The sequence below is a fragment of the Hetaerina americana genome, unplaced genomic scaffold (genome assembly GCF_022747635.1).
Source record: "Hetaerina americana unplaced genomic scaffold, ioHetAmer1.1.p SCAF_1, whole genome shotgun sequence".
Taxonomy (NCBI): Eukaryota; Metazoa; Arthropoda; class Insecta; order Odonata; family Calopterygidae; genus Hetaerina; species Hetaerina americana.
The window spans coordinates 15,023,795-15,046,182 of record NW_027286069.1 but is presented as its reverse complement, the minus strand read 5'-3'; the positions used below and the strand labels follow the sequence as shown (position 1 = coordinate 15,046,182).

The window sequence follows — 22,388 nt, the reverse complement described above, 5'->3', positions numbered from 1 at the left end:
ATGAAGGAGAAGATTCCCATTCTCGTGGACGGACCCCCGTTACTCCGGTCGGGGCTCCACTGTGTTGCCTTTCCAGCCGCCTAGGCTTCTAAGGCAGGGCGTCGTCTTCTGCGTTGTCACGGCGTTCTGGCGATCCCTGCTACTGAAGCCTGGGCCTCTTCTTCGCTGGGAGGGCATCTTGGCGATCCATGCTCGCAATGGGGCGCTTATAGCGGTCCCACGTTGAAACCTGGATCTCTCCGAGGCGTCGGATGGTGGCGACGTCTGAATCCGCAGCCCTCTCGAAGAATCTTCGAGACAGCTCCGGAAGAAGGACGTTCAGAGGTTCCATGTTCCCGAGAAGATTCCCCCAGAGTGTTCTGATAGTCCGTATGAATATCCTCTGCTTTCATATCGATCTTTACGAAGCATTTTATCACTGCTCCAATCTCAATTTTTGCCCGTCTTCACAAGTTACTACCCGGGAACAACAACAATGAGGCGTCCGCATTGCAGATCTCTTCCCAGAGCATCATGAGTTACGTGTTTACTCACTAAGGTTTACCTTTTACTACGCGGGAAACTCGTTGTGCTAGCGTTGACATCTGGTGGGGGTCCCGAGAATCTTTCAAACTACACACGTGTTTTGGCGAGCTGTGAGATTATCGGTATTCTAACACACGCGCATACATGGCTGAGTCAAATGAAAACCTTGAAACTTTAATATTTCCTTTCTCGTAATTTCTTGAATACTTAAGGTTTTCACTCATCCAGTTTTGATAAGTAGTCTTCTTTGCGCACAATATAATTCTTTCAGCGCCTCCAAAGTTCACGGATACCTCTAAAAACCATAGCGTTTACTACTTTAAAAACCTTTGCTGTCACAACAAAATGTGCCTGACCTGGCCGAGGGGAGTCTGATACGGCATTGACATTGCTTCTACATCTACATAATACCCCGCAAGCCGCCGCAAGGGCGTGTGGCGGGGGGTGTTAGGTCACCATTCGTAAAAAAGAACCGTACCACATGCAAAATCAACATATACGAGTGCGTGCAAAACTACACCCGCAGCGGCGTACACACTCATGCAAAAATCCCTTCATCCAACACTAATGCTTAGGAACTTCTAGTTCCGATTTCTTTGCTGTACTGGAATGTGTGCATCACCATTCTGAACTACCATTCGTCGATGAATGGAGATATATTTCACACATGTTACTACTGAATAAGCGAAAGAGTGATCGCTGTTTCTCTGTTGTGCATGATGGAAGTGGAGGGGCCAAGTTTAAACTGTTGCTGCGTTTTGGTATCATGTTGCCAGGGGTGGAACACTCACCAAACCGTGGGAAGTTAAAGAAGTTAAAGTAGATAATCAGTTCCACAAGTTTGGTACACTAAATGGCTTTACTCCGTCAATAAAAAATGTTCTGTCAACGAAAACAGATGATGAGGAGGTGATTGAAGATATCACCATCTCAAAAGTGAGGAAATGGATTTTGAAATACATTTTTTTAAACTTTTTATATTTCATATTTGTAGATATCGTAACGTTTTTTTTCAAACTAACATACTTTGATTTGCTGAGCGTTTTTAATAAATGTTTGAAGTTTTGATATCTTCTTCACCAAGGAGAAGTGATTAGTTTTTCAGGGAAGGGGACCAGGCTGCAGGCCTGTCACTAAATCAAAAGCCTCTCTCGGCTGGCACGTGCGCACTTGAAAATCTTATCAATATATGTATGACGTACCACTTGAACCGAGGATTAATTTTTATTATTTGCTCACAAATTTCATTATTTTGGATTCTATTAATTTTCCAACGATGAAGCTCTTCGGGATTTACAGGTAAGCCTTTTATCCGATGACACTTCGCAAAACATAACAATCATGCTCTAACGGACCTCAGCTTATTCATAAGATCGAGAGGGATTGGATGGCAAAGATCATGGTCAATACTTTCTTATGAACATCATAAGCTTAGAAAAATGCTGAGGCATTTTTTCACGCTTCAATGAGCATAAAGCTAAACCATGCCACTGACATTCGACAAAGGAGTTCATGAGGGAAATAGACATGACTTTAACACTTCAGTATGGAAAAACAACAGTTTAGAATTAGCGCCGTAAAAGCTGAAGCGAGAAGGGAACACGTTCTTTAAAACTTTGATTAGGATTCCCGGGGAAGAGGAGGAATTAGCAATGATAAATCCGAAAACTGCAATTAGTGAAACGAGAACATGAAAAAAAGTAAGTGTTTCATTCCCCCTGTTCATTCTTGACTTAGTCTTGTGTCTTATCATACTACCGTTTCAACCTTGGTGTCGTCATATCGCCAACCAGTTAGGGCTGACTCCCCTCCCTCCTCTACGCAAACCACCTTAGCCATGGCACCCAAGAGGAGGGGAAGAAAAGGCAAGTATATTGTTTATCCGTTGCCCGGCAAAGTCTAAACGGACTTGACCAATGAGAGAGGCCTTTATAAATCGCACGAGTCCAGAGTACGAGGGGAGGTGGGTTAGCGTGACGTCACGCTGCGACGTCTTCACACGTCGTCACAGGTTGAGTGTCGGGTAGTTATTTCATTCGCGGCTCGGTCGCGGAGTAGACCACGGAGCTCGGTAAGGGACCAACGCACTCCTCAGTCTCCCTAGGAATGAAGGTAAGATTCGGTAATTTTTAAAGAACGACAAAATCTAATTGCAAGCCATAAAATTATAACATTCCAGATGAGTTATTGAAATTTACATTAATACTTCAGGTAAATATCATGGCCCCTCAAACGTTCAATTACCCCAGAAAACAGTTCATTGACTCACTTAAAAATCGCAGCTAAAATATTTATTTGGGAAAGGCAATCTCATAATAATTAGTGTGAAATTTATAGCACCAAATACCGAGTGCGGCAACATAACTTCCTTTTTTGAAAGCGTTTTGCGTTTGAAAAAAGGAAGTTATGCTGCCGCAAAATTTGCTAAGGTGCAAAATGACTTGTTTGAATAGGATACCTTTGGTGTATACAATTGTACTGCCAGGACAAAGCCAATCGCATTTATCTAGGGTGACCGCGGTGAATTAAAACAACGGATATTCAAACTTCGCTTTCACGCAAAGAGAATGACCTTGATAGAACGATGCAAATGTGGGCGGGAATTACAATGTAATTCTCATAGCACATTACATTTATATGGAATGTGATAGTCATTTGTTAATTTATATTTCTTTGGTCATTGAAGAAGCGGTACTAGGATATATTTCATTGTGCGTCACTTTGTAGCGAAGAAGTAATCAGGGTTTCGAAATAAAAGGCATATTTCGTGTTGTGTCCTTTTGTAGGTTTGTTTCTATAATTTGAGTCACTTACTGTAAATTAAGACCTTTAAGCTATTCCAAACACTGTAATCACTATAAATTGGATATATATGTTTATATTCATTGGAAATGCACTTACTTGTAATATTTTTTTGCATTTTAGGATTTCATATACTGCAGCTATAGCTGAATGGTGAAGGAAGCAATATGTTGAATGAAATTGCATCATTCTTTTTAGTACTAACAGTACTGTACTATGTTAGTAGTACTTTCCGTTACCTCGCAAAGTTTATTATTTTCGCTCTACTTAGCGTATTATCTGCTTCTATTTTTATTCCATTGATGTTAAAGAAGCCAAGAGACCCTAGAAATGCCAAGTTAGTATTGGTATCATTATATACTGATGTTTTAGATGTTTGATCGTTTCATAAGTGCCACCAGTTTTGTGATGGCAAAAGTAAACAAATACATAGCTACTATTATTATGCATGCCTGCAATACATAATAGCTACCAATATTTTACATTCCAATTTATAAATACAAATATACTTGTTATGACACCACTTCAATTTTTAATAAAATGGAGGTGGATTTTAGAACTTTCAAAAGTTATTATGGCCTCTGCAATATTTTTATTAATTTTGTATGATTAAATATTCTTATAATTAAACAGGTCCCTAAGTCTGTTTTGGATAACAGTTATTTCAACAGATTACATTATTTTCAAAATTTCATGTTTGATATGTGCCCACATACTTATTACCAACCATCCTTTAGTACAGATTCGGTGCCTATGAATAAAATAAATTTTCTCATCATTAAAGTTTGCCAGCATGGGGATCAAGGCAGACAGCGAAAATTTTGGGATTGACTTGGGAGATAAGAGGCATGGAAAATATATTAAAAGATGATGGCGGTGTTGTTCTCATCAATCACCAAAGTTGCTTAGACCTTATAGGTGAGTCTTATGATTTCTTGCAGAAAATTTATGTACAGAAGTATATATTTTGTACAAATACAATATAGTGGGACACCATGGATGAATTATTGAAAGTAAATGATTTTCTTCAATCTTGTTCTAAATTTTAATAATATGCCTTCTTAATCAGTTAGCATTTGTAAGGATTAAAATATAAGAATTTAACAATAGAAATTGGAAGCTGATTAATATCTTTTTTATTTATTTTTTATTGATTTTTATGGCTCATTTATAATGCTTTTCTATTTTTTAAAAAGGAAAATGGAGCATGACTTTATTTCTTATTATAATTCATCATGTAATATTGATAACAAGATAAAAATAATTGAACAAAAATTTCATCTCTGAAGGAGATACTTGTAAAATAATATTTTTCACTCTTATTTTGTACTTTCTGTAAAAGTGCTCTGTTGTACCTCATATTAATACTCCTAATTTTGCTTTTGATACATGTAATAAAAATTCAGATATTTGCCAGAAATGTGTTTAGTGAATCGGCCATTCACCCTAAAAAATTAGATAGCCTATTTTATTTTCTTTATCTAATAAGTAAGTTAAAATAATGAAGGTTAGCCATTACTTGGACTGAGGTTTCAGACTTAGCAGTCTGGAATTGGGTACGCTGCAATCACTTATTCACTACAAAATTCACTGCTTCTCTCTTATTTTCCTTCTATCAATGATAGTTCACCTGCTCTGGAAATAATGTTGATCCCACATAAAAATTTCTTGATTCAGGTTAAAATTTGGTGAGTCCCATATAAATATTTTTACATGGAAATATAGTGGATTTCATGCACAAAATTGCATGGTATCTACCGTTGGTTTCTATCAAAATTCCTCCTCAATTTTCAGATGTTGACTCATGTGAATTCTACCACCTTATTGTTGCCGTGAAGTTTTTTTTTAGCAACTTAATAAAATCATGTGTAAGGTACCTGTGAAAACAAAGGTAGTTATTATGTTCCAAAAAACTTGGTAAAGCTCTGCCATAAGGATTAAATATGATTGTGCCTTAATAAGAAAAAAGATCTGGGAAGTACCATTTTTCAAGAAGCATGGCAGTATTTAAAAACACTTTTCGGTCTAGGTGCAAATGGCATAAGAATTTTCAGAATGTTAGTTCAGCTGGCACCATGTTTAATTAATTTATAATTCAAACACCTTTCATACTTCCCCAAATTGTCCCTAGAACATAATTTTTTCTCAATAAGTACCTGTGAGTTTATTTAAATGTATTTTCTGTTCCTTTAACAATTTTGTAAATCTCACTCCTGCAGTAATCTTGAAGATGAGAAACAAACTCAGTGGAAATCTTGGTTTATATCAATTGCCTTTATGTATCCAGTCATCCCAAATCATAAATAGTTGCTCTCTCCAATGCAATTGCGAACTTTATTTTTCAAATTCCAAAGAAACTGCGGGAGATGCCGCAACAGTAACTTTTAACGGAGTCATCCGCTAATGTGCATTTTAATGCAACAATTTCAGAGCGTAAAAATCATTCGCCTAATTCGCATTCATTAAGGTAGCTTAAGTGGCTAAAGCACTCGACCGGATATTGAGGGATCTGGGTTCGAGTCCCAGTCCAGGCGAATGATTTTTACGCTCTGAAATTGTTGCATTAAAACTTTATTTTTCAGTCATGATGGCTCAAGAAATTTACATAGATTATTAGTGTTTATAATTACACTAATTTTGGCATTTGAGAGACAATTATCTCTTAGTTTTCAATAAAATTTTCTTTTGTTAACATTTAAAATTCTTTGCTCAGTTGTATATCCTGGAAAAACTTTATTAGAAATTATTTATTACAGTTAACATCCATCATAGAATGAATGCAAAATTTAGTCTGATAATTCCCTCTTTTTTAAAATAATATTATTAAAAATTAGCTCTATAAAACTACACAGCAGTTATTAAAAGAGTTTCATTTTTTAGTTCTAGCACACATATGGAAAATCATGGACCGTTGCACAGTTATCGTGAAAAAGGCTGTGTTCTACCTTTGGCCTTTTGGCTTAGCAGCTTGGTTGTGGGGCACAATTTACATTGACCGGAACAATAAAGAGACTTCCAGGACAGCTGTAAATAGTACAAGCATCGCTATAAAAGAAAGGAAGGTATGCTTGGTGGAAACACTTAATGACTTCTGCTCTGATGTTAGTTCATTGATAAAATGATGCTCATTCACTTTGGTCCTGGCATGAGGTTTATATTTACTCTACACATTCTTATCTAACTTCAAATAACTGAGAACTAATTATAGTAAATTTTTAATAGGTATATATTTCTGAACTTTTTTACCCTTCATCTTTTTGAAACAATTAATGTGGGAGGTTTTGTATGGTGTGATTTCTCTTATTTTAACACTTATTCCGTTAAAAATTCTGAAATCTACTTTTCTTTGCTTTAGGCTAAAATATTAATGTTCCCAGAGGGAACTCGCCATAATGGAGAAACCTTGCTACCTTTTAAAAAGGGAGCATTTCATGTTGCATTAGCAGCGGAAGCACCATTACTGCCTATAGTAAATTCTCGCTATTATTTTTTGGACCATAAAAATAGAAGATTTGATGGTGGTAAGTACCTGAACTTTCAAGATTCTATATTTTACCTGATGGATAGGTAGATGTCATTGGCATACTTCCATATAACAATTGAATTTCATGTCTTCTCAGTCTTTATGTACCTTAAAAGCTGTCATACTTGCCTTAAAGAGATTATGGGCACATGCATACTTTTTCAACTCACCAAATGGACTGTGAGGCAGTGTCCTGAAATGATTTCTTTTTCCTTTGCTGTTATTATGGAATTGAAGTAAAAGTTTAGTTCTTCCTTAATCATATTTCATTGTCAAGTTGAATCCTTATCACGTTTTTTCCAATAAAAAAGGTGATTTGATAATTAGGTATCTCATGTAACAAGGATGTGATTAGCTTTTAGACAAATAATTGCTTAAGTTATATAAAGCTGGCATAACCTCAATGATCAATCCTTTCTCCCTTCTCTACCAATCCTCTAAGATTTAAGTGATTGCTTTCTTCTTCATGCAACAGCTGCATATCTGAGAGAAAATACTTTCACCATCCATGCCTTTTTTTAATGGTGGGCAAAACATTCTAAATCCTGTTTATTACGTTCTTGTTCAATCTATGGAATACATTAGTATGTATTCTTAGAGATGTTACTGAGCAAGAAGAGTTTGAATCCAAGTTTCATTCCTTTCAGTCAGTGTAGTAAACGTTCAGTTTTGCATTTAGTGAGTTGCATAACATCAGTTTGGTACCCTCCACCTCCAACCGTGTAAACCATGGTTATGTCACTGTAGTACTAGACATAGCAGCAATATTCATAGGTGTCTGTGTTTTTTGTTCGCTTGGCGACCATAACCTTGGATTTTGAAGCCGAGCGCCAAGAGTATTCCCTTAATTCCTCAAGCCTACGAAAAGTTAACATGAGAGAAGAGGATTGCTAATCTCGTATTATGTTTTGTACCATTTCCGTGTGCTTCAAACCTGCTTACCATCGTTGTTTATCAATTACGAGCTGGTATGTTTAGCCAGAGAGTTGGTTTGTTTTTCCGCGGCAGGCAATGCCGAAGCAGCGGACTGGAGGGAGTATTGCGTGTCGCGCGACCGCTGTTATAGTACCAAAAAAACAGGAATAAAACATCCACCTTTGTGCATTAAATTTTCTCCATTTTGGATGCATACATTAATGCGACCCCTGATGTATGTGAACTAAAGAGCTAGATACCTCAAACAAAGATCCGTTCTTCCATGAGAGTTGAACATGGGCAGCAAATCAATGGAATTGGATACAGGCAACTAGTTATGAAAGAGTGAAGCTATGGTCGAAAACAAAGAATATTATCAGCAAAATTTATGGTTTTATACCATTGCGGTAAATACGGTATAAAGTATGAATTATATATTTTTTATCTGCTAATTTCCGCATTATTCGATCCCAACATAGACATCGGTGCGGCTTCCCCCGTCGGCGTTAACCTGTCGGAACACATGAATTACAATGGTTCTTGATGTTCCTCCGAGACTTTTCGTTGATGCATAAAAGTAATGAAAGTTAGGGTATGTTAGGGTGTCTTTACAGTGCCCTTGCCTCATGCAGCATTCCCTGCTATTGCTGTTATGACACTACCAGTCAGTTGTCATAGCCAATCCTAAGTGTACTACTCCCCACGGTTTGGCAAGGAAATGAAGGTTGCGTACACTTGGGCATGCATAAATGTGGGCTAAATACGGTGGATATCGGACACTTCGAGGAGTGTTTGCGGTAAAAATAGCAGAGATAGGAGCGAGGAATTAGTGGCTTGTGAAAGAATGTGGATAGGACGCGCCGGTAATGATATTTTGAGCAAGATATGTGATTCGTTGGTTTATGCATGCGGAGAGGATATGCGAGGTTTGAATCACCAAACAGGCGCAGGGGAGAGCGGTAAGTGGTTTGAGGGAGGAAGGGATAAAGCGTGAACGTCATGGGTGATATGAACGCACACACGCGACTTAAGTTTCCGGAACGGAAGAGTCTTTACGAAAAAAAACGTATGAGCGTGTGACGGAGGAGAAAGAAGTGCGTGTATGAAAGAATAGGGCGACATGGAAGAAATCGATAAAAAAGAGTAGGTTTCCTTTCGTAACCTCGAACCAGGTTTTTCTTCACAGTGCCTTCCCCGAAAGTTAACATCGGGAGAGGTATGTGATTTTCCGACATCCAATTTCGTCTCAATTAAGTCTTTAAATCGTTACTATACTATTGTGCGCATCAGGTTTGCTGATGCCATATTCCTTTTTGCCGAGGAAGCAAAACAATTGAATTGGATGTTGAAACATCTTTATGGCATAAAGAAGGAGTACTGCCTGGTGATAAAAAGGAGCAAGACCAAAGTAATAAATGTTGGTGGGGATGAGGAAATAAATTTTGTAATGGAAGGAGAAAGGCTGGAACAATTGCATAGGTACAAATATCTGGGTACGGGGGTAACAAAAAGCTGGAGTGAAAAGAAAATTGAAATAAGTATAGCACTCGCCAAGGAAGCGTTCAGCAGGAAAAAAAAGTGTTATGTAGCAGAATAGATATTAGACTGAGAAAGAGACTAGTTAAGGCTATGTATGGAGTGTTATGTTATATGTATGTGGAACATGGACTACATTAAAAAGGGACCAGGAAAGGCTGGAGGCGTTTGAGATTTGGGAATGGTGAAGAATGATGATCATAAAATGGACAGACCGGGTGAGGAATCAGGTGTTGAGGAGAGCGGGAGAAGAGAGAGAATTTCTGAAAACTCGAAAAAAGGGAAATAAATTGGTTTGGACACGTTGGTAAGAAGGACAAGGCAAGAGAGGGCGGAGGATGGTGAAAATGAAGGACGAAGTGGGAGAGGGTGATGGATATGTGAAAATAAAGAGAAGGGCACAGGAAAGGAAAGCAAGGCGGAGAAGAGGCCTCCATGCACCTGCCAACCGCGGCAGATGATCTATGATGACTATTCCGTATCTAACCAACCACACTTTTTTGAATTCGCATGCTCCCAGCTAAAGATGATAGGCATATTTCAGTTTCGATTCGGTTTTTTGAAGATTCTCCGGCAGCCAAGGGGTTACTGTGAACACAGTCGAGAGAAAAAATCAAATACTTGAGGCAAGATCCGTAACCGAGGAGGAATTGGAAACCGTGGCTTTTAGGTTAGTCGGACATCGGGTTACCCTTTGAGTTAATAGTGCCGAAAATAGAATATTTCACGCTGTCCATTTTATGGCCTCAGGAAGAGCAAACGATGCCAAAGCTCTAAAGATAGATTTTAGTACTATTTTTACATCAAAATTCATGTAACATCTGGAATACTATATTTTTTCTTTTCTCCAAAACACTAGGTGACTTCTAACCGTTTCCGTAATAATAATATAAATCATCAGGTTAAGAAAATTCCATTTTACACTGGATAAAATACTTAATTGTGACCTTATTTCACTTAATCATTTTCAGATTATGATAATGTAATACATGTGACGGTACTTGACGATACTGAATGTCCCAATTCCAACTTATCTTACTTGATTCTACTCAATGTGAATCAGCCGAATGGTCAAGAAAATTCAATTTTACTTCGTATAAAATATTTAATTGTGGCATTATTTTACTTAATCATTTTCAGTTTATGATAATGCAATTCATGTAACGGTACTTGATGATACTGAATGTCCCAATTCCAACTTATCTTACTTGATTATACTCAATGTGAAGATAATTAAATGTTTACAAACCTGAATTATCTCCACTGAGCTAATAAATATAATCCTTGGCGAAATATAAATTCATTGTCTGCAAAGTATTTCTTCTTTCAATAAACTTCACTTTGAATAGTCATGTAACGGGTAGGTGGCTGAGCTATTGGCCGAAGGGCCCGAGTTCGATTACGGGTAACGCTTTTGGGCACCCAAGCTTCGCGGTTTTTTGGGTTCCAGGTCTTCCTTCTGGGAAACCATTGGCGGTGCAGGGAAAGAAACTGGCCCCCTTAATACACTAATGTGTGAATTTCACTCTCCGTTGGATCTATTACTAGATGGGCTCTACCCATACCTACAAACCAACCTTGGGTTTAATAGCTGAGATTGGTTTACCTTCATTTCGCCATATAATAGGAAATCTAAGATTTTTTTGTTAGAGATATCCTATTAGCCTTCACCAACATGAGTCATTATTATTATTATGTGATTTAGGTACTAATAATTCGTCGCTGCATTTTGGAATTATCTTGTGAAAAGCTGTGTATAAATATATCAGGATATAATATATTGTTTAACTTAAACATAATGAAATGAAATTATTGACTTTGTAATTCCACTCACATTATTTAAAAAACCGATCCAGGTTTCGACGTTGAACGTCATCATCAGGTGATGATGGCGTTCAACTTCGAAACATGGGTCGTGTTTTTAAATAAAGTGTTTGAAATTACAAAGTCAATAATTTCATTTTAATACGTTATGCAAATGCTATAAAGTTGCGCTGGAGACAACACATTGGTTTAACTTTAAGATGAGTCTATGATTTAAGTGTCAGTGCACGGCCTTAGCGGGATCTACTTTTCGATTTGTATGTATAAATAATGGACGAGTGCAATTCATTTCATTTAGAAAAGTAAATGAAAGTGTTGCCCCTTATATCAAATCATTTACTTGTTGTAGAGATGAATCCTTAACAGAATACAAATCAGCTCTTGAGCAATGGGCAGATGCCTACATTTGGTGCTAAGTAGAATGACATGTACAATTATTTAAATTATATTTAAACATTATTCCTTAAATGCTGTTTTTGAAACTGCGTTTTAGTGGCGCTATGGTTATTTAATATGTTGTAGTAGAAGTCCGCTGTATATTCAGCGAAGAGGTTTTTAGCATTTAAAAAAATTATTTTTCGCTATCGAGGTGTCACTCAATGAAAACGCGGGATGTATTTCAGATTTCCTCAGATCGCATTACTTATAAATCGCATAACAATAGCTACTTATTTTTCCATTTTTCAAATTCCTAATCCATATTTTATTCCCTAAGGATGCAAAGCAATTTTAATTAAAATAATGCTAGCGAATGGCTGCGGAGTCCATCGGGAACGGACGTTTCGATTTTTAGCTTTTCATTGGAGTCGCTGCCCCATTCATTTATGAATGAAAACTACTGCTCTCCGACACATCTATCGCGCACTTGTAACACCCGCGGGCCGCTCTCCTAGGATCTTCCGCCGCGTGACCCACGCTTTTAATTGGCGACCCCCCGAGTTGATCTGATTACCTCTTTAGAATCCCATCGGTGGTCCACTGTCGCCCCTTGGTGACACATCACATCCCGTAGTCTCCTTCCATTGTTATCTTCAACGGCTTTAGCCCTGTATCTAATGTTCTTCTCCCTCTCCTTTGTAAACGAAACGCACCGCTGCCTCAAAAACAATCATCACGAAAATGAGACCCCAACTCATATAACCAAGATTTTCATTCTTATTATTACTCCTACTATAAATCTGTAATCTCCCAGGTTAGGGTAGATTTTTTTCGAACCATGAGACTAAGCACTTCTCTACTCGCTCTTTACTCGGTTTTGGTTTCCAAATAAAATATTTACTAGCAGTAATCTACTGAATTAGGGTAGGTTTTTGATGGATCCTGGTTGTACACATTACTCCTAAGCCCAAACTAACATGACGCAAAATATCCTTAAGCCCCGCAAAAAATAAGACAATAGTTCATTCGCTAGCTTTGCATACTTTCTACGTCTTTTAATTCCGTCCAAAATGTTGATTCTTTTCCTACCTTCACCTCGCTCTCCCAACATTCACCCCTCTTATTACCGTCTTAAGCATCCTCATTAACTTCTAAGGTCACTTGACCTGTCGTATTTGAATTTCTTCCACCAGCCGTCTCTCTTCTCCTAACATGCTAAGACATTTATATTTTGTTTTTATATTGCACGATACAGTAATAAAATTGAAGGTTTCTGAAATTTTTCTCTTCAGAACGAGGGTTTACGATTTCATGTATCTTATATGTAGACTCATCGTGTAATGCAGTGTTACGATTCTTGGAAACAATGACAAGATTTCAATTTACACCGAATGATTTGATGACATCCTCAATATTAATCTCATGGCCGAAGAATGAGAACATATGTGAATTTTTAGTATCAAATCCAGAAAACCTAGCAGTGAATGACGCATGCTTTCCCGGGTGTTTTTTGGTATGACCAACTAGCAAATGAAAACCGAATCTACCTACAGACGCTTTGGCTCAGTATTCGGAATTGAGGTGAATGTGAATCTACAATATTCCAAGACGAAAGTGCAATTTTCTCCTGAAATATATCTTCAACCGGATAACTCACGCGGACATAATCACACCACCCCTCACTCACGTCGGATCAGTGACGGATCATGGGATTTCTGCCGCCCCTTACGAAATATTTTGGCTTTAATCAAATTCAAAATTAATGTTACGTACGTGCTCGACACTGATTTGGAATATCTCCTGTCCCCCGAGTATACATTGATCTATTGGGTGTCTATTTGGATCCATACGTGTAAATTCGTGAGATGGGTTTAAAATTCAACAGTATTTTCAGCTTTATGGGTAGAAAAATAGGATATAATATTGTTTTTTTCAATGTAACTCCCTCTTCCATACCTGTAGAGTTTTTATTGATCCGATACTCCGTCTGAGAATCAATTTTTGACTTGTGAAACACTGATTCATGCGAAGGAAATCACAAATACATCACAAATCGCGATGGAAAAATTCTTGCGATTTGAATGACGAGGAATTTTAATTATTCAATCGTCTAATAGCCATGCTGACTTGGATAGCTGCACGATACACATCAATACGCCTTGAACTTTCATCCCAGGGAACCTTGACATTGGCAATGCCTGACGAGGACTCCTCTTACTGGTCTATCTGGATCAGCTGTTCACTTTCCTTCCACGCGAGTATAGCGATTGAACTCCGGAGTTCTTACAGTTTAGTGGAGTGCAAATGATCGGTTATCATATATCAGAGTTCGCGTACACACAATCATACGCGGTGAGGGATCGCTCGGAGGTTAGTCGCCGAACTTGATGGCAGCTCAGGACATGGAGAAAAAATCGCTGCTCTTTGTATCGAGTGTTTCCTCACCGTCACATGATCTCTCTCAACGGCTGGAAAATCTCTTTGTCGCGTGATTTCCGTGATCACTCTACGGTTCAAAGTCTGTTTCTGGTTTCCACCGCCCGACCGACATTCATACTTGTAGGACAAATACTACCAGTCTTTCTTCCATGATACAACCAAGCTATTCATAATGGTGATGAGTGGTTGACTGTGACATCATTACGGTCATGTCGCAATTGAACGTTTGAGCATATGAATCATCTTTTCGCAGGTACTGTTCCACCGGACTAGGAAGTGAAACTGCATCAGAGCTCCTTTGTCATTAGTTATCTCCCTTTTCTCAGGGCGTTAATATGACGCCTTAGAATTACACAATAGTAGACTTGAAATATAAAAGTATGCATCAATCATTCTACAGTGTCTAAAAAGATCAAATCAGGTATCTTCGTGTATGATAATGAGCCACCTTATGAAAACAATCATTTGATGGAATGCAGGAAAACTTTGAATTTAATTATTAACGCAATCATATTTGTCCAAAGTATAAATAATTGAATTTAATTTATGGAAATTCAAGAAAAAATGGCTATTTGTCAAAAAAGATAATATTCTGATAAAAATAAAATAAGCACGTTATTTATTACACTATAGCATGTGGAAGTAATTTAATGAGGCTTAACTTTGTGGAAACGTTTCATATTCTTTAAATGAACATAAACTGCTTCGTGGTTTTCACAGCAGTTTGAATGTCAATCATGATTTCCACAGGTCTCTGCAATTTATTAGGTATAGGTTGTGTATATATAGAAATGTCTCAATGGGTCATGGAGGAGGGGTGGGGAAAAGAAGGGAGAAAGATAAGTATGAAGTAGGGGAAAGGTCGAAAGTGGGGGAGGGTATGGCATCTGACTCACTCTGCGCTGCGCTGATGCTAGGGCAGGAAGGGAACTGAATAACAACGGAGAATGAGAGGTAAAAAATATTATTGTTAAGCAACAAATATTCAGAATATTCACAATTTCAAACATTTCTAAAACGTTTGAAGAGGACAATATTTTTTCTTGTGGTTGGACATCTTCTCCATTGTAAAGAATCATAATAAGAAATCTCAACGTTGCCTTTCAGCATTCATGTACACTCTAAATGACTAAGGACTTGGTAAAAAAATTGGCGTAAGATTAGGAAAGTGGAAGGTTGGCTTTAATCAAAACTCTAAATTTATACAAATGAATCAGTTAAGAAATTCTCTTACAATAAAAAGCCTTGAAGTCGAAAACAGAGGATATCACTGTGTATCTATGACTAATTTTATTTAACAGCACGCGGTACTTCTGTGGGTAGACTGTTATATTATAGACCGGATGGCACGTGTTTGATTACCGGGGCACTATCGGTTTCACCCAAGCTTTGTAATTTTCCGGGTACTAGAACTTCCTGGAAAACAGCTTGAAGCACAGTGAAAGAATCTGTCCCTCTTTATTACCCTGTTAACGTGTGAATTTCCCATGCCATTGGGCTTAGTACTAGGCTAGCTCTAACCTCACCCATCAAACCAACCTTCCTGTTGAGTCAGTGGTTATATTATTTAAAGTTGTCACTTGTGTAGAGTTATAGCTGCTATTCCTTTGATTGCCATTTGCCTGTGATAGGAAAACATTGATTTTATCCCGTTATTCCTCAAGATCAACGAAAATCGCCCATGAAACGCCGTTCGGGTTGTACATATTTGGAAATGCAGGAATCATTGCAGTGCGTTTTGAATTGTCAGCATAAGAGAGGTTCCTTGACCGTAGGATATTATTTTAGATTTTCCACGAGGATTCGTGGAGGGAGATAATCTGACCAATTTCTTAGGTTCCCTTGTTTTTCCGTGCGATGAACGGCCTCCCGGGAAAGAAATGTGTTCACTTGCCCCATTTGCCCCTCGTTCTTGAATTTAATCTGACGATTCTTCCCCAGAAATGGCTATCCAGATAGATCGTCCCTGGGGGCCCCCGTGTTATCGAGCTCTCACATGATATCACGGAGATACCTGTATTATCCTTCGACATCAGCTCAGGAATAAAATCAATGAGCTCAAAGTCTCCAATTTTTCATATTTTTAAAAGTAGACTCTGTGCCATTTTAATTCCGGAAATGATCATCCCGCCAAAATTGATGCTTCGCAATAAATATTTAATGAAGCAATGCCTAATTTGTGAATCGGAAGTCCTTTGGATTGGTTGGATTTACTTTATCGCAGAAAGATAATGATAGATTCAACAGCTGGTTCCGTTTGAGTGTTATAGTTAGAATTATTTCGTCCTTGAAGGAAACGCACCAATGCCGTGCGATTCGCTGTAGCCAGGGTTGATTTTTTTTTACTATTACGAAAAGTTTCGTGGTGATGACGTGGTTAGAGGAAAGAAAGGATTCATGGGTATTCGCTTCGTCGTATTGGTACGATGTCGACCTATTTACTAATAGGTGAGACACGAGATCTATGGTTTAGATTAAAGGGGAAAAACCTTAATTTAAATGTTGACTTTTGAAATAAATCCTCATTTTCAAGGAAGCTTGCATGAATCTGCAAACGACCATAGTACAATGGGACTCTTTGTCACAAATTATCTCACGTGACGGGAAGAAGTTGTTCATCCATGAGGTACTGTGTGCCTAATTTAAATACATCAAATTTGTTTACTATTTAGTGGAATGATTGGCCTGCGTTTAAAATTATTATTATTGTTGTTCAATCGGTTAAGGTAGATTTTGGATGGAAAAAGCCTACGCAACGGTGCAACCACACATTTAAAAAATCCTAAAAACACAACCTGATATTCAGAACGACAAAAATCCTTCTTCGATTCCCCATACTTCCTTCCGCCCTTCATTCCGTCCAACAGGCCCATCCTGTTCCTACCCCTTCCTTACTTGCCAACCTTTCTTCCCTCTATCACAGCCTTTAACGTCACATCGCCAATCAAAACACTCCGCATCCATAGTTCCTCCCTCCTTTGGTTTTCTCATAACAATCCCCTCTCCACTCCCACCATGCTTATCACCTACTCGTTTGTTTTCCTTTCTGCCCATTTCACCTTTTCCATGTCCACATATCAAAAGCCTCCAATCAAAGCTTATCATCTTGCTTTAATGACCATTTTTCCGCGCTGTATACAACCGTGTTCAACAACAATACTGTAGCGAGCCGTTTCTTAACATCCTTACTCAGAATCTCGGTCATCAATTCCCTCCTTGTGAAAGCGTCTTTACCTAACGCAATTCTTCTCCCTATGTCCCCTCTTTTTTCATCATATTGGTTCAAAACATCCCCGAGATGGGTAAATGCTCCACGTGCTATAGCCTATGACCTCCTATTTTAATATTTCTCTTAGCTCTCCTTTTTCTGGAAAACCGTTTAATGATACGTACAAAATAATCTGATCATCAGCGGACGCAGGAGAACAGGCGGCAGGTACGGGCGCCGGTTTCGATTGGAAGGAAAGACTGATGGAGAATAAAAGCGTTGGAATTGTACCCCAAGAAATGATTTTTGCATGCTTACGAAACATTTGCGATGCATCTCGAGGGATAATCCCTCCCTAATAATGGGGACGGCATAAATGCCCAAATCTCACTTCTAGGATTAGAATAACACGGGGAAGAAAAACGAGACGGATTAGTTACGCCTCACGGTAAAAATGATCCATGAAAATCTGTTAAAGACCACTGGAGCAAACGTGAAGAGATGATCCGCAAATGTGAAGAGGATGCAAGAGGGAAGAGCTGTCAAGGGCTTGAGAGATTGGCATTGAGCCGGCAAGAATCAGGCCTCCAGGCAATCAATCTCTGGGTTGAAATTCTACTGTTACGTGTGTGTGCTGAAACTTCTGAAAATTGCACAACCAAAGAAATATTATCGAATAAAAAAATCGAGGATTATGCCGACTGTTGTGTGGACATAACCATAAATTACTCGTTACATTTTCATCTGTTACGGCCACTGTTTCTTATGTTTCCTCTTATCTCACCGTGTTCGCGCTGAGCTTGATAAGGAATCAAATTTGGAGAGACTTGTGAAGGTCATAGACGGCGAGTGGCACATAGTTTTCCGAAATCGAAGTGATAATCGAAACTTTAGATATGGCGCGTAAGATTGGTAATGTCGCAAGCTGAGGATATGAGTTTTTTTGTATTTTACGTCTATGTTTACTTGTTACATAAATGTTTACCAAGGACAAACAAAACTCGCGTTGGTTAGGAATTAAATATTTTTTTCGACTGAACAACATGAATGAACGGGTGGTTTCTGTGCACCGTTATACGAAAAAAAACTTAGCCCATTACAATTATTTCACTTATTGATTTCCTTGAGCGAACGGAAGGCATGGTGAGCGTGTGTATGAGTGCTCATTGCACCCTTTAGCTTCGTAACCGGAGTCATTGCCAGAAAATCTGTACATCTTAAAGGTTACTGCATCTGCGACTGCCATTCATACAAAGTATGCGCAAAGTCGTTATTGTCGATAAAAGAAATGTGGCTTACTTGGCGTGGGTCTTTCCCATCTAAAGCATCGCCGCCCAACCAACCATATTATTTTACGTTTTCTCAGACGAAGGTTCATGGTAGCAGCTAATGTATTTTAGAGTATACGTTAATATTGGATTTTAAACTGGGATAAAATCTGGAATAGGCTGATTGTTTACATATTATAACCAAAGCAGATAAAACTTTCAATCTTTAGGTTGTCAGTTGTTGTGTCAACCCTCCGAAAAAAGTAATCTTTGGACGTTGGGAACATTTCTCTGGCCAGTGACGTAGCGAGAGGGAGCATTGCGGGAAAAAAATATGTATCCTTAGTTCATCATGGTTTCAGGTGAAGATGTATCAAACGAGGTATCGAAGTCGGTTTCAGGAATAAGTTCTTCATTATCTTACGCGCAAATACTTAATATCTTTATGACTTTTCGAATGTTTGTGTGTCGTCCTATTTCTGTTCAGTGATAGCGTTTGTACTAACGGAAATATCGACTTAAAATTGTGAAATCATATGCTACAGAGCGAGCTTCGGTGAAGTCGCTTGTGCGGTCCGGGATTCATTGAATGGTTTATTATTCTGAGGGAAAATTTTATGTTTTTTCATTACGACTCACCAATTTCTGACATCACTCGGGCCAAGCATCTGCTCACCGGTTTACCTTTTGATTCACGTGGTCATTCGTTCGATTCAAGACCTAATCTCGATATTCAAGGCGTAAAATAAAAAAATCAGAATTTCATGACCATCATGGGAGCGTATATCGGTAGAGCCATTGCTATAAGAGAGTTTTGTTGCGCCAATGTCCATTGCTTTACCGTCATATCATTAAAAAAACATATTTCCCCACTCTGTTTCTGCTTATTATTGCGACTTTAAATGTCAAAATATATGCTTACGTTGATGGCTTCTGAATAGGCAATGAAGAAAACTTCAAAGTCACGTATATTGCACATTCTTTTCCGAGTTATTTTAGTCCGATTAGTGCGAAGGTAACTCGAGATTAATTCTTCCCTAGGGCGTGCGGCACTAAAAATAATCATATTAATGTAGAGCTAGAAGACAAAGCAAGGTGCGTTCACATTCTAAGGTGTCCCATTTCCTTCTCGAGACTGAGATTAAGGCACTCTTTATACGCACAAGACATAGCAGACTATACCGTAAACTTTAAAGGTTTTTCCAGAGCTTCCGCTACAGTGAAAAACATTTTAATTTCTGGTACTTACCAAAAGAATGGAAATTCGGAAAGCTCACAACCATTCTAAAATGAAAAGACAGAGGCGTTTTGGACATGGAATCCCTCAGGCCGATCACGTTGCTGCCTGAATTGGGAAAGGTCCTCGTAAGAATGATAAAAATAAAGATCGAGAAAAAGATGGGAGTTGAATACCTATAGGAATACCACCGAAGAGGATCGAGATGGCGCGGGGGCTTATGTACTGGCTTCCCACCCAGAGGGCGAGGGTTCAAATCCCGGCGGTGTTAAATATGTTTCAGAGGTATCTCGATCCCCACTTGAGGTGCTTTGTGGAGGGCACTTTTGAGTGAGTACGCCGTCCGTCGGATGGGACGTTAAACTGCGGACCCCTTAGTGCCTTTCGTTAAGAGTAGGCTAATGCCGATGCCGGGTTTCTCTCCACCCTTCATCCTTTCCTGTCCATCCCCTATGGCGCAAATGACCTCAGCTGTCGGTCGCCTCCCCTAAAAACTACTACTACCACCGAAGAAATTACTTTCTTCTTGTGAGCTTTGGAAAAGTGATCCCAGACGATGCAATATTTAAAAACTAACGGATTACTACTAGTAAAACAACAAATAATACACCGTCGTGGGAAGATGCACCTAAGGAATATCTTCTAATTTTAATTCCAGAAAAAGCGTGGAACTAGAGTTCACAGGTACAATATGGCAACTTGTAACAGGACATGGCGACTGTAAAGCTTAGCTCAGGAAGATAGGGAAACTACAGGGAATAGGCTGTAAGGAATGTAAAGTCGAAGATACATTCGCGCACAGAATCGGCAGAGGTATTAGATCAGATTTGGGTTCTGGAGATTAAAAGTCTGTCACGAAACAGGTCAAAGAACTATATCCCACAGTGAAACGATATACTGCTGCTTGGAAAATAAAATGTATGATCAACTGTTTGAAATTGTCTCGAAATCAAGGAGAGGAAAATTAGAAGGGGGATAGAGACTAAGATCACTACGATTTCGTGGGAGAGAAAAAAGAAGAAAGGACTGAAGTGACAGAGTTATTAGAAAACCGCGGGCAGATTGTGGCACGCAGATCGCTCAATCATACTTTATAGCTCTTTTTTTTAGCAATTGGTAATGAAATACATTTAACCAAATGCACACTAGTGCAAATGTAAATGAGGGATCGGGATGGTGGAGTGGCTCTCGTAGAAGCTTCCCTCTGAGAGGGCTCGGGTTCAAATCCTGGAAACAACAAATATTTTTCAGTGGTATCCCGATCCCTACTTGAGGTGCTTTATGGATAGCATTTGAGAGAGTGAGTACGACGTCCGTCGGATGGGACGTTAAACTCTGGACCGCCTTTCGACATGTGCCACCCATCCATCCATTACGGCGCAAATGACCATAGCGGTCGGTCGCCTCCCATAAAAACGACCACTAAAAATGTACATAATAATATGTTTGTACAAGTAAAACAACCAACATAGCACGGAAGAAAATACTTAATGACCATGTAAATGCATTGAGAAGCATTCGGAACATCCAGAATAATCGAACTCGTGAATTTGGAGGAAATTATTCCTATAAAAAATGCATGTATATTAGATACTAATGCTCACTTTTTTTGCAGGTAGGATAATAATGACCATCCTTCCGCCCATCCCTACCAAAGGCAAGACTGTTGAGGATCTCGACGCTCTCATCGAAGAAACAAGGAAAGCTATGGTCGAAGTTCATCACAAAACATCAAGGGAAGTGGAGGTGTGGGATTCATCAAAAAAATGAATAGTTCTAGCGTTCATGAGAGGTTTTGTGTTTTCCGAATTGACGTGTGACGTTTTCATCAGCACGTGATACGCGTATATATCTTCTCTAATTTCCCTCACCCATCCTTTGCCCATTTATAAGAGTACGGCTGGGGTTGACTCTTCCCATAATACGTGATACGCGTTACCAAAGATTTTCGAAAATTCTATTTTTGTGAGTAGTTTTTATCGAACAATGTCGATATATATATATTTTTGAATTCGTTGGTGGTTGAGCAAGAATCAAGCCCATAGTACGTTATTGAATATTTTTATAAAGATGACCAATGAATAAATTTTAATGGTAAATGTTCCTAAATGTATTTTTTCACATATTCTTGGAAAACCATGTCAAGAGCATCGCTATTATTTTTGCATTCAACGTGAAATTGGGAGTTGCTCTTTGTTCCATTGTTTTTGCAGTCGTGTGAATAACGTCACAAAACTAAAGTATTGTAGTAGAGTTGCTTATGTATCGATCTCAATTTAACAAGATTGAACAATATTATGATTGTAATGCATAAATATACTAAGATACTATGTCTCTAATGGAAGGCGAGATGAAAAATGAGTACACATTGGGAAGCTTTTTTTATAATTTTCCAGTAAATATTAACTCATATTTTGTACATTAATTATATTCTGAATAAAATTTATAAAAACTGCTTTGAGACTGAATTGATTTCCTTACCTTAAAACTCAATGACCTCGCACAAGAGTAATTTGCTATTTGAATCAGATTTTAAGGCACTCGTCTGTACAAGCACCATGCTTCACCACGTTCATTCCTTACGCATGGAACTTAATCATTAGTGGATATTCCTTTTACTGATCGCCTTTGTAAAATATTATTACATTTTTAATTTTTAAAATATTTTCAAATTCATAAGACAAAAAAGTGGGTTTCAACCATTTTGACTCTAATAACACCTTCCGATCTCAC

The 22,388-nt window shown here is 38.3% G+C and overlaps 1 protein-coding gene across 1 annotated transcript; it reads left to right on the top strand.

Annotated features, from left to right (window-relative positions):
- Positions 1–2,548: 2,548 nt before the first annotated feature.
- LOC139700229 (1-acyl-sn-glycerol-3-phosphate acyltransferase alpha-like) lies at positions 2,549–22,085 on the top strand. The gene is made up of 6 exons (XM_071598853.1): positions 2,549–2,637; positions 3,451–3,664; positions 4,112–4,245; positions 6,208–6,389; positions 6,683–6,848; positions 21,271–22,085. The coding sequence occupies exons 2-6, from the start codon at positions 3,495–3,497 to the stop codon at positions 21,423–21,425; spliced, it is 807 nt and encodes a 268-aa protein (XP_071454954.1). The 5' UTR covers positions 2,549–2,637; positions 3,451–3,494; the 3' UTR covers positions 21,426–22,085.
- Positions 22,086–22,388: the final 303 nt, after the last annotated feature.